General features: G+C 46.9%; 1 protein-coding gene across 4 annotated transcripts in view; it reads left to right on the top strand.

Moving 5' to 3' along the window:
- Positions 1-13399, top strand: part of RIF1 (replication timing regulatory factor 1) — a 338147-nt gene that overhangs the window by 31893 nt on the left and 292855 nt on the right. For all 4 annotated transcript variants that reach the window (XM_063933568.1, XM_063933565.1, XM_063933566.1 and 1 more), the window contains exons 7-10: positions 10463-10652; positions 10851-10943; positions 11024-11162; positions 11626-11777. In XM_063933568.1, coding sequence (XP_063789638.1) covers positions 10463-10652; positions 10851-10943; positions 11024-11162; positions 11626-11777 — 574 coding nt within the window. The remainder of the gene's footprint in view (positions 1-10462; positions 10653-10850; positions 10944-11023; positions 11163-11625; positions 11778-13399) is intronic.

Raw genomic sequence — 13399 nt, 5'->3', positions numbered from 1 at the left:
GGATTTACTGATAGGTAATTAAAATACTATTTTCTCTAGCATCCATAAGGGATACTAGGGGAATCGAGTACGATGGGCACGTTCCAAAGCTTCCATACGGGAATGTGCGGAGACGTCTGCAGCACCGCTTGCCCAAACTGGGAATCCTCTTTGGCCAGGGTATCAAACCTTTAGAACTTAACAAAGGTGTTCTTCCCCGACTAGTTAGCAGCTCGGCATAGTTGCAAGGCCGAGACTCAACGGGAATCCACCCAGGAAGACCCCACCGATCTTGTAGAGTGGGCCTTCAGAGACTGTGGAACAAGCAAGGCTGCTGACACATAGGCCTGTTGGATAGTATGCCTAAGCATTCGAGCAATGGACTGCTTAGAAGCAGGGCAACCCTTTTTCTGCGCATCATATAGCTCGAACAAGAAATACGTCTTTCTGATCCGAGCCGTTCTCTTGACATAAATCTTCAAGGCTCGCACAGCATCCAATGCCTCCGGAGGAGCAGAAGTGCCAGAACTTGATGGAATCACAATAGGTTGATTCAAGTGGAACGCAGAGACTACTTCCGGCAGGAACTGCTGCCTAGTTTCTGTCCTCATAAAAGACCAAGTAGGGGCTCTTACAAGATAAGGCCCTTAATTCTGTGAGATGCCTAGCAGAAGCCAGGGACAATGTCAGTCTTCCACGTGAGGTACTTGTCTTCTACTGTCGTCAGAGTTTCAAACCAGGAGGACTGTAGAAAGTCCAACATTACATTCACGTCCCAGGGTGGCAGAAAAGGAGGTTAAATGGGAAGCACCCCTTGCAAGAAGGTCTGAACTTATGGCAATACTGCCAATTTCTTCTGGAAGAAAATGGAGAGCGCTGAAATCTGGACCTTAATGGAACGCAGACGCAAGCTCTTATCCACACCAGCCTGCAGGAAACAGAGGAATTGTACTCAAGTGGAACTCCGCAGACGGATATGTGCGGTCCTCGCACCAAGAGGCACATCTCCTCCAAATATGATGGTGATTTGATGTCACAGGTTTCCTGGCCTGCACCATGGTAGCAATAACCATTTTGGAAAGGCCGATGTGAGCTAGGATGTTCCGCTCAACCGCTATGCCGTCAAACAAAGCCGCCGTTAGTTCGGGTAGACGAACGGTCCTTGTTGAAGATCTCTTTGCAGAGGCTGAGGGTCTTCGACAGACATGTCCAGAAGATCCGTGTACCAAGCCCTCCGAGGCCAATCCGGGGCAATCAGAATTGCCTGGACTCCTTGATTCCTGATTCGCATGAGCACCCTTGGGAGCAATGGAATCGGAGGAAACTGGTAGACCAGCCGGTAAGGCCGGGCAATGTCAATGCATCTACTGCCCTCGCCTGAGGGTCCCTGGTTCGTGAGCAGTACCAATGAAGCTTCTTGAGTCGAGAAGCCATCATTTGTGGGCAGCCCCACCAGTCGATCTGCTGAAACATCTAATGGTGAAGCCCCCACTCTCCCGAGTGGAGATCGTGACGACTCAAGAAGTCTGCTTCCCAGTTGTCTACTCCCGGAATGAAGATTGTGGACATTGCTCTTGCATTTCTTTCTGCCCAGAGGAGCATCTTTGACACCTCTCGCGTGCAGACCCTGCTTTTTGTCCCTCCTTGTCGATTGATGTACGCCACTGCTGTGGCATTGTCCCACTGTACCTGGATCGTGTGATCCCTGATAAGAGGCCTGAAGCAGAGCTTCCCCTCCTCTCAGACTCCCATCCGTTGTGAGGAGGATCCAATCCTGAATCCCAAAACTTCGGCCTTCCAGTAGGTTGGAGGACTGCAGCCACCACAGGAGAGAAATCCTGGCCTGAGGTGACAGCCGTATTATCCGGTGCATATGAAGATGTGATCCGGACCACTTGCTCAGGAGATCCAAATGAAAAGTCCTGGCATTGAACCTTCCATACTGGATCGCCTCGTACGAGGCAACCATTTTCCCCAACAATCTTATGCAAAGATGGATGAATACCCGGGTAGGCTGGGGAACCATGCGGACCATCTGCTGAAGTGTTCTCGCCTTGTCCTCTGGGATGAACACTCTTTGGGCCACAGTATCCAGCAACATTCCCAGGAACCAGGAGCTTCTCAGTTGGCTCTAGGTGGGACTTCTGTAAATTGAGGATCCACCCATGATGTGACAGAAGCTGGATAGTGCGGTCGATATGGAGCAACAAAAGCTCCCTGGATCTTGCTTTTGTCAGGAGATCGTCCAGGTAAGGGACAGCATTGACCCCCCTAGACCCAGAGTTGGAACATTATCTCCATCACCTTCGTGAACACCCTTGGAGTTGTGGACAGGCCGAAGGGTAGCGCGTGGAACTGGTAGTGATCATTCAGCTGGGCAAACCTCTGGTAAGCCTGATGAGGTGGCCAAATCGGGATACGGAGATAGGCGTCTTTTATATCCAGGGAGACCATGAACTCCCGTTCTTTCAGGCCCGCAATCACTGCTTGCAAGAATTCAATCTTGAACTTGAAAACCTTTTAGGTAAGGGTTCAAAGATTTTAGATTCAAAATGGGGCTTACCGAATAGTCTGGTTTCGGTACCACGAACAGGTTGGAGTATTAACCCTTTCCCTGTTGCAGCAGCACTGGAACAATGACCTGGGATTGGACTAATTTTAGGATGGCCCGTTGCAGCGTAACACGCATATCCTCCAAAGCTGGTAAGCTTGATTTGAAAAACCGTTTGGGAGGAGCACTGTCGAACTCCAGCTTGTAGCCCTGTGAAATTAAGTCCTTGACCCAGGTAAACCGGCACTTTTTTTTTTTTTGGTCTTACCTCTGGTGCCTCTAGCAGCGTTTGAGGCACCTCTGGCCCTAGATCTAAATCTGTTAGACCGAAAGGACTGGTTAGACGGCCTCGGGTAGGAACGTCTAGCCGGCGGGGCCCCAGAGGGGAGAAACATGGATTTCCCCGCTGTAACTTTAGAAATCTACGTATCCAATTCAAACCCGAAGAGCCAATGCCCTGAAAAGGGGAGAGACTCGACATTGCGCTTGGCTTCTGCGTCCGCATTTCACTGATGCAACCACAAATCCCTGCGCGCTGCCATAGCAGTCCTAGCATTAATATTGCCTATCTCCTTGAGAGAGTCACACAGAACACAAGCAGTGTCCTGAATGTGCTTCAGGAGAGTCACTGTAGTTACCAGGGGCATATCCCCCAAGAGGCCCTGCTGAATCTGAATAGGCCATGTATGAATGGAATGAGTCATCTAGCAATCTGCTATGATCTGTCTTTGTGACATACCCGCTGCTGTGTAGATAGATTTCAGTGTAGTGTCTATCTTCCTATCCCCAGGGTCCTTCATGGTGAAGGAGCCCGGAGCAGGCAGTACCGCCTTTTTAGACAGGCGTGAGACTGAAACGTCCGCAGCAGAGGGTTCTTCCCAGAACTTTCTGCCTTCAGGAGCAGATGGGAAAGTGTGCAGAAACCGTTTTGATACTTGGTATTTTTATCTGGATTTTTCCAGGCTAACTTAAACAGGTCATCTAACTCTGCAGAATCGGGGAAAGTGACACTGAGCTTGTTTTGTGTGAAGAAAAATGACTGCAGTGTCGCAGCGTCCTCTAGAGGGAATTTTAACACGTCCCGTATAGCTAAAATGAGGGGTTCAATACCCTGTGCAGAAGGGGAATCCCCAGTAACTGGATCCAACTACCTCCTCCCCCTGTTTTAGTGGTCCTGAGTTAGAGAGGGGGGCTGTGGAACTTCTGCCGTAGCAGCTAGGTCTGCAACAGCCTGCTGCAGTTGAGGTTTTTTTTAGCATTATCAGTGAGCTGTGATGACATATCTGACACAATGGTTTTTATGGCACCTAACCAGGAAGGCTCTTGACCCTCCGCTGCCCCCCCCCTCACATGATATTGAACCAGACGTAGAGGGAGAGAATCTGGTGTTACATACACTGCACAATTAGTGTTTTACCATGTTTACTGTAAACACTCATATACATATGCACACAGACAAGTAATATAATAGCAACCATGCTCTTAGTGGATGTGAGAGGGAGACAGAGAGAAGGCACCAGCACACCCAAGCTTAACCAGCCCCAGTAAGGCTGCAAGCTGAAATATCACGGTGAAACACCGGTGTTTTTCTCCTTTTCAGGACACAGATTGTGTACAATATCTGCTCTCCCCCTTTGTTACGCCTGTACCAGTTTTCTTGAGTGTCCGGTGGAGCTGTGTGTTTCTGCTGCTGCAGCTGTAAGCAGTTGAAGGCGCCAAAAACGCAGTTGGTCCTGATCTGAGGAAGCTTTGCCCCCTGTAATGGCGCTGGAGACAATGATCTTTATTCTCAAAGTCTCCCTTTTGAATATAAAACCTCACAAGTGCTGTTTCTACCCCCCCCCCCTGCTGCCAGTGTACATGGGGGGGGGGGGGCTATAGTGGGTACACCCCAGGAGGGTCCTGTATGCCGCCCCTGCGGTTTTCTGCACCATGAACCCCGGTTTGTACTCACCACTGATGTCACCTTCAGGCTGTTACGGGTGTGTGGCGTGCTGTGATTGTGACTGCCAAGGCGCAGTGCCCTGCTTTACAACAACCTCTCAGAAAGGAAGCGGCTCTGACAACTCGCCTCCCTCCCCCTAACTCCCACGGTGCAGGTATGCTGTTGCCCAAACAGCGCACAGAAAATAACAAGCATTTAAAAGAAACTGAAGAAAACTCTCTGGAGTTTGCAGTGTGTGCATCCTCTCCTGAGGGCACTTTTTTCTAAACTCCCTGTTCGAGGGGGCATAGAGGGGAGGAGCCAGCACACCCAGTTGAAGAACTTTAAAGTGCATCACCTCCTTTGGACCCCCGTCTATACCCCATCGTACAAGATTCCCCCAATATCCCTTATGGATGTTAGAGAAATGTACTTTCAGGTGAACTTTTTATTATTTTCTCTATCGTCCTTGTGGATGCTGGGGTTCCTGAAAGGACCATGGGGAATAGCGGCTCCGCAGGAGACAGGGCACAAAAAGTAAAGCTTTCCGATCAGGTGGTGTGCACTGGCTCCTCCCCCTATGACCCTCCTCCAGACTCCAGTTAGATTTTTGTGCCCGGCCGAGAAGGGTGCAATCTAGGTGGCTCTCCTAAAGAGCTGCTTAGAGAAAGTTTAGCTTAGGTTTTTTATTTTACAGTGAGTCCTGCTGGCAACAGGATCACTGCAACGAGGGACTTAGGGGAGAAGGAGTGAACTCACCTGCGTGCAGGATGGATTGGCTTCTTGGCTACTGGACATCAGCTCCAGAGGGACGATCACAGGTACAGCCTGGATGGTCACCGGAGCCGCGCCGCCGGCCCCCTTGCAGATGCTGAAGTAAGAAGAGGTCCAGAATCGGCGGCTGAAGACTCCTGCAGTCTTCTAAAGGTAGCGCACAGCACTGCAGCTGTGCGCCATTTTCCTCTCAGCACACTTCACACGGCAGTCACTGAGGGTGCAGGGCGCTGGGAGGGGGGCGCCCTGGGAGGCAAATGAAAACCTTTTTTGGCGAAAAATACCTCACATATAGCCCCCAGAGGCTATATGGAGATATTTAACCCCTGCCAAGATTCACTAAATAGCGGGAGACGAGCCCGCCGAAAAAGGGGCGGGGCCTATCTCAGCACACAGCGCCATTTTCTCTCACAGAAAGCCTGGAGAGAAGGCTCCCAGGCTCTCCCCTGCACTGCACTACAGAAACAGGGTTAAAACAGAGAGGGGGGGCACTGATTTTGGCGATATTGAGATATATATAAAGATGCTATAAGGGAAAACACTTATATAAGGTTGTCCCTATATAATTATAGCGTTTTGGTGTGTGCTGGCAAACTCTCCCTCTGTCTCCCCAAAGGGCTAGTGTGGGTCCTGTCCTCTGTCAGAGCATTCCCGGTGTGTGTGCTGTGTGTCGGTACGTGTGTGTCGACATGTATGAGGACGATGTTGGTGAGGAGGCGGAGAAATTGCCTGTAATGGTGATATCACTCTCTAGGGAGTCGACACCGGAATGGATGGCTTATTTAGGGAATTACGTGAGAATGTCAACACGCTGCAAGGTCGGTTGACGACGTGAGACGGCCGACAAACTATTAGTACCGGTCCAGGCGTCTCAGAAACACCGTCAGGGGCGTTAAAAACGCCCATTTACCTCAGTCGGTCGACACAGACACAGACACGGACACTGAATCCAGTGTCGACGGTGAATAAACAAACGTATTTCTCATTAGGGCCACACGTTAAGGGCAATGAAGGAGGTGTTGCATATTTCTGATACTACAAGTACCACAAAAAAGGGTATTATGTGGGAGTGAAAACTACCTGTAGTTTTTCCTGAATCAGATAAAATAAAATGAAGTGTGTGATGATGCGTGGGGTTACCCCGATAGCAAATATTGGCGTTATACCCTTTCCCGCCAGAAATTAGGGCGCGTTGGGAAACACCCCTTAGGGTGATAAGGCGCTCACACGCTTATCAAGTGGCGTTACCGTCTCCAGATACGGCCGCCCTCAAGGAGCCAGCTGATAGGAAGCTGGAAAGATATCCTAAAAAGTATATACACACATACGGTGGTTATACTGCGACCAGCGATCGCCATCAGCCTGGAGATGCAGTGCTGGGTTGGCTTGGTCGGATTCCCTGACTGAAAATATTTTATTCATATAGAGCATTTAATAGGATGCATTCTATATATATGTACGTGAGATGCACAGAGGGATATTTGCTCTCTGGCATCAAGATAAGTACGTTGTCCATATCACCCAGAAGATGTCATGGACACGACAGTGGTCAGGTGATACAGATCCCATACGGCACATGGAAGTATTGCCGTATAAAGGGAAGGAGTTAGTTGGGGTCGGTCCATCGGACCTGGGGACCACGGCAACAGCTGGGAAATCCAACCTTTTTACCCCAAGTTACATCTCAGCTGAAAAAGACACCGTCTTTTCAGCCTCAATCCTTCCTTTCCCATGAGGGCATCCAGGCAAAAGGCCAGTCATATCTGCCCAGACATAGAGGTAAGGGAAGTAGACTGCAGCAGGCAGCCCCTTCCCAGGAAAAGAAGCCCTCCACCGCGTCTGCCAAGTCCTCAGCATGACGCTGGGGCCGTGCAAGCGGACTCAAGGTGGGGGGGTAGTCTCAAGAGTCTCAGCGCGCAGTGGGATCACTCGCAGGTTGACCCCTAGATAGTACAAGTATTATCCCAGGGGTACAGATTGGAGAGTCGAGACATCTTCTCCTCGCAGGTTTCTGAAGTCTGCTTTACCAACGGCTCCCTCCGACAGGGAGGCAGCATTGGAAACAATTCACAAGCTGTATATCCAGCAGGTGATAATCAAAGTACCCCTCCTACAACAAGGAAAAGGGTATTATTTTTCCACACTATATTGTGGTACTGAAGCCAGACGGCTTGGTGAGACATAGTCTAAACTGAAATCTTTGAACACTTACATAAAAGGTTCAAATCGAGATGGAGTCACTCAGAGCAGTGATAGCGAACCGGAAAAAAGGGGACTATATGGTGTCCCTGGACATCAAGGATTACCTCCATGTCCAAATTTGCCCTTCTCAACAAGGGTACCTCTGGTTCGTGGTACAGAACTGTCAATATCAGTTTCAGACGATGCCGTTTGAATTATCCACGGCACCCCGGGCCTTTTACCAAGGTAATGGCCGAAAAGATGTTTCTTCAAAGAAAAAAGGCATCTAAATTATCCCTTACTTGGACGATATCCTGAAAAGGGCAAGTTCCAGAGAACAGTTGGAGGTCGGAAGAGCACTATCTAAAGTAGTTCTACGACAGCACGACTGGATTCTAAATATTCCAAGAATCGCAGCTGTTTTCCGACGATACGTCTGCTGTTCCTAGGAATGATTCTGGGCATAGTCCAGAAAAAGGTGTTCCTCCGGGAGGAAAAAGCCAAGGAGTTATTCGACCTAGTCAGAAACCTCCTAAAACCAGGCCAAGTATCAGTGCATCAAAGCACAGGAGTCCTGGGAAAAATGGTGGCTTCTTACGAAGCGATTCCATTCGGCAGATCTCAGGGGATTTGCTGGACGAATGGTCCGGATCGCATTTTCAGATGCATCAGCGGATAATCCTGTCTCCAAGGACAAGGGTGTCTCTTCTGTGGGGGCTGCAGAGTGCTCATCTTTTAGAGGGCAGCACACTCAGCATTCAGGACTGTGTTCTGGGGACCACGGATACCAGCCTGAGAGGCTGGGGAGTAGTCACACAGGGAAAAAATTTCCAAGGAAGTGTGGTCAAGTCTGGAGACTTCTCTCCACATGAATATACTGGAGCTAAGGGCAATTTACAATGCTCTGAGCCTAGGAAGACTCCTGCTTCAAAGTCAACCGGTGCTGATCCAGTAGGACATCATCATGGCGGTCGCCCACGTTATCAGACGGGGCGACACAAGAAGCAGGAGGGCAATGACAGCAAGGATTCTTCGCTGGGCGGAAAATCATGTGATAACACTGTCAGCAGTGTTCATTCCGGGAGTGGGCAACTGGGAAGATTTCCTCAGCATAAATGAATTCCACCCGGAAAAGTGGAAACTTAATCTGGAAGTTTCCACATGATTGTAAACCGTTGGGAAAGACCAAAGGTGGTTATGATGGCGTCCCACCTGAAGCGCCAGGTCAAGAGACACTCAGGCAATAGCTGGGACGCTCTGGTAACACCGTCGGTGTACCAGTCGGTGTATGTGTTCCATCCTCTGCTTTTCATACCCAATGTATTGAAAATGATAGGAAGGAGAGGAGTAAGAACTATACTCGTGGCTCCGGTTTGGCCAAGAAGGACTTGGTTCCCGGAACTTCAAGAGATACTAAGAAGGGTCTTGATTCGGCAAGAACCGTGTCTGTTCCGGGACTTACCGCAGCTGCGTTGACGCCAAGGCGGGTGAACGCCGGATCCGAAGGGAAAGAGGCATTCCGGAAGAGGTCATCCCTACCCTGGTCAGAGCCAGGAAGGAGGTGACCGCACAACATTATCACCACTTAGGTGAAAATATGTGCCAGGGTGTGAGTCCAGGAAGGCTCCACGGAAGAATTTCAACTAGGTTAATTTCTACATTTCCTGCAAACAGGAGTGTCTATGGGTCTCAAATTGGGTCCATTAAGGTTCAAATTTCGGCCTGTTGATTTTCTTCCAGAAAGAAATTGGCTTCAGTTCCTGAAGTCCAGAAGTTGTTAAGGGAGTACTGCATATACAGCCCCTTTGATGTCTCCAGTGGCACTGGGCGATCTCAACGTAGTTTTGGGATTCCTAAAAAATCACATTGGTTTAAACAACTCAAATCTGTGGATTTGATATATCTCACATGGAAAATGACCATGCTGTTGGTCCTGGCCTCGGCCAGGCGAGTGTCAGAATTGGCGGCTTTATCTCACAAAGCCATATCTGATTGTCCATTCGGACAGAGCAAAGCTGCGGACTCGTCCCCAGTTTCTCCTTAAGGTGGTGTCAGCGTTTCACCTGAACCAGCTTATTGTGGTACCTGCGGCTACTAGGGACTTGGAGGACTCCAAGTTGCTGGATGTTATCAGGGCCCTGAAAATATAGTTTCCAGGTTGGCTGGAGTCAGGAAATCTGACTTGCTGTTTATCCTGTATGCACCCAACAATGCTGGGTGCTTCTGCTTCTAAGCAGTCGATTGCTCGTGGGATTGGTAGCACAATTCAACTTGCACATTCTGTGGCAGGCCTGCCACAGTCTAAATCTGTTAAGGCCCATTCCACAAGGAAGGTGGGCTCATCTTGGGCGGCTGCCCGAGGGGTCTCGGCATTACAACTTTGCCGAGCAGCTACGTGGTCGGGGGAGAACACGTTTGTAAAATTCTACAAATTTGATACCCTGGCAAAAGAGGACCTGGAGTTCTCTCATTCGGTGCTGCAGAGTCATCCGCACTCTCCCGCCCGTTTGGGAGCTTTGGTATAATCCCCATGGTCCTTTCAGGAACCCCAGCATCCACAAGGACGATAGAGAAAATAAGAATTTACTTACCGATAATTCTATTTCTCGGAGTCCGTAGTGGATGCTGGGCGCCCATCCCAAGTGCGGATTATCTGCAATACTTGTACATAGTTATTGCTAACTAAATCGGGTTATTGTTGTTGTGAGCCATCTTTTCAGAGGCTCCGCTGTTATCATACTGTTAACTGGGTTCAGATCACAGGTTGTACAGTGTGATTGGTGTGGCTGGTATGAGTCTTACCCGGGATTCAAAATTCCTCCCTTATTGTGTACGCTCGTCCGGGCACAGTACCTAACTGGAGTCTGGAGGAGGGTCATAGGGGGAGGAGCCAGTGCACACCACCTGATCGGAAAGCTTTACTTTTTGTGCCCTGTCTCCTGCGGAACCGCTATTCCCCATGGTCCTTTCAGGAACCCCAGCATCCACTACGGACTCCGAGAAATAGAATTATCGGTAAGTAAATTCTTATTATTTGTTTTATGTACTTTTAGGCTTTTGGAGCAAGCGCCTGCACAAATGACAGAGGAGGCCGTTCGATGGGCAAAATTAATCATCCCATTAGTGATCTACTCTGCGCCCAAGGTTCGGCTAAGAGGAGCAACGGCTCTAGAAATTGGGCTGCCGCTGTTGCTTCAGAAACAGCAAGAAGTGTCGGCTGTAACAGAACAGCTCATGTCATCTGTGAGTTAACTTGAATGTTATATCCATGAATGTTTTATATTGTGACTGAGATACATTGGGGTAATTGTGACTCATTTTTAGGGTATTAATACATTAGATACTTGACTGGAAGTAAAGATAAATGTGTATGTAATGTGTGGTATTTTTTTTTTTTTTTTTTTTTAATTTCCATTACGGTACCTTTTTTCCCTCTTGCAGAAAATCATTGCGGAACTGCACAAACTTTTTACAAGTAAAAATGAGACTTATGTGCTGAAACTTTGGCCGTTGTTTGTCAAGCTACTTGGGAAGGTAATTTTGCCATGTCTTTTTCAATGGGTCTGTTATGGGTAGTTTTGTTTCTTGATGATAAATTTTTTTCTCGTCTCAAGACATTACATCGAAGTGGCAGCTTCATTAACTCATTACTGCAGCTGGAAGAGTTGGGCTTTCGAAGTGCATCTCCGGCAATCAAGAAAATTGCTTTTATTGCTTGGAAAAGCCTTATTGACAACTTTGCATTAAATCCAGGTACATCTAAATGAAATTGCAAAACTTAGTTGATTTTATGTAATTTGGAAATATGATTTGCATTTTTCTTGGCAACATAATATACTCAAGAGGTTTGTTTTATAGTTTATATTGTTATGATGGAACAATAAATTGAATTCAGTTACAGTTGTCAAATCCCAAATTGTGCAAAAAAAGTTGTCCCATAATACAAATTCCCTCCACCCCAGCCCAATCCATTAAATCGTGGATCTAGATAAAATGATTCATATAGTTGTGCCTGTTTCTGTGTATGGTATTAGCTAGTATGTGAGAAAAGTGGCTTTCATAACTATTACTCTACAACTGTTCTAATTACATGGGATGTTCTAATTACATGGGATGTTTTAATTACATGGCTTTCATGGGATGTTGTAGTTTTTCTTTTGAGTATGTGCATTGTAAGTGGTCATTCAAATCCATCTTGTACTATCTGTGTTCTCAGATATACTATGCAGTACCAAGAGACTAAAACTGCTTATGCAGCCATTAAGTTCTATTCATGTTAGAACAGAAGCCCTAGCTCTGACAAAAGTAGAAGTCTGGTGGTATCTTCTAATGCGTCTTGGATCTCAGCTGCCAGCACACTTTGAACAGGTAACTTTAGGCTTCCCTTCATAGAGGTTACTTCTTGGTATTATATGTTTAATATCTATCTGGTCGAGAGATACTTCTGCTCTAAGATTAGCACAGGTAGGAAGCTTCAAGGGACACTCCTGCTGGATAGACTAAAGGTTTAGGCTTTCTGTACTCCATACAGCCCCTTGACAGCATTTTAAATTGCTCACTATATATACCAATATAGTTTATTTTTGGGTTCAATATTACACTTTAGGGTGGGGGGATGGAGAAGGATTTTTAAAAAGAAACAAACCAGGAAAAGGGGGTGGTCACAGACCAGATCAAACTGTGCTGATAAATAAGCCCCGGCAAAAAAATAGTGGTAAAATATTTTTTATATAATTTAAACTAACAATCACCTGATGAATATACCAGAGGAAACGCCACTATTGATGACCAAAAATAGCCCAAAAAAACCCAACTATGCATAATACAGAGTTTGAATCTACCTTTCCAGCGGAGAGCAGCATAACTCCACGGCAGCGCAAGGAGCTTTCAATTAATAGTATAATTGCAGTAAAACGTTATAGATTACGATCAAAACAGTCTTCCAATTGGGATTATAAAGCCAAACATATGGTAAAGTCCTCTTGGTGCCTGCTATGTGAGGCAGTTCCTACCTTATTTATAGTGTTCTTACAGTCATACAGGTGGTCCTGTGTTAAAGAACACTGTATAAGCTCCAGGTTTATTACTCACTGCACATGTAGTAAAATAGGTAAACACCCAAGTTACTCGCTTTCAAAGAAGCAACCAAATGTGGAACAATCATTGTGCAAACAGTGGGAGTCCTGACCATTTACTCCATGAAAATAACTAACCAGAAATTCCTTGATAAAGGTCTATTTTGTGTCCTGCCTATGACCATGTTTCACTATACATAGCATTTTAAGTTTGTGACTGCATGGTAGCAAAATTATCTCCTTGATTAAAAGATAACTCGATCACCTATGGCTCCTTAAATTCAGCCTGTTGTAGTGTCAGCTGCTGTTTTCTGCCTGTGGGTGTTACCACTGATCTTACAGAACCAGTCTATGCTAAGTCTTTGACTCATTCTGTACCTGCACATACCTGAGAGGTGGACAAGGGTTAGATTATTTCTGCTTTATGTAAATTATTCTCAGGGAATGGTATATGCTAGACCAGAGATACTTAGGGCCTTTAACAGTCCCCAGTACCAATGGCTTTGGAGAGAAGCCTGTCTGTGCAAGGGCTTGTTAAGGCATTTCCTCTTTAGAGAGGTATTTGGATGTCACCATTCCAGCTAGATTTTGCAAGTACAAAAGAGCTCTGAGTACCTAAGTTAAGAGTCTAGTTTTGTAAAACCTTTTTAATGCTCCAAAGTAAGGTTGGCTTGTAAATCAGCCTTGCTAGATGAATTACTCAAATACTTGTATTCTAAAAAGCTTACCTGTTCTGAAAATGTGAGGCCATATCCTACTGGATCAGTGAATGCCTAATGAGCCATGGAGATTACACTGTGCAGCTATTGTATATCTGAGGCACCTGGTCTTCTGTCCATAATTTCACTTGTTTTATATGTTCAATGTTTGTGCAGTAATACTCATTTTGGCCCAAAGGGGATTTGCACCGCTTCT

The sequence above is a fragment of the Pseudophryne corroboree genome, chromosome 7 (assembly GCF_028390025.1).
Source record: "Pseudophryne corroboree isolate aPseCor3 chromosome 7, aPseCor3.hap2, whole genome shotgun sequence".
Taxonomy (NCBI): domain Eukaryota; kingdom Metazoa; phylum Chordata; class Amphibia; order Anura; family Myobatrachidae; genus Pseudophryne; species Pseudophryne corroboree.
Note: the sequence above shows the minus strand (reverse complement) of the source record. Positions and strands in the feature narration are given on the sequence as shown.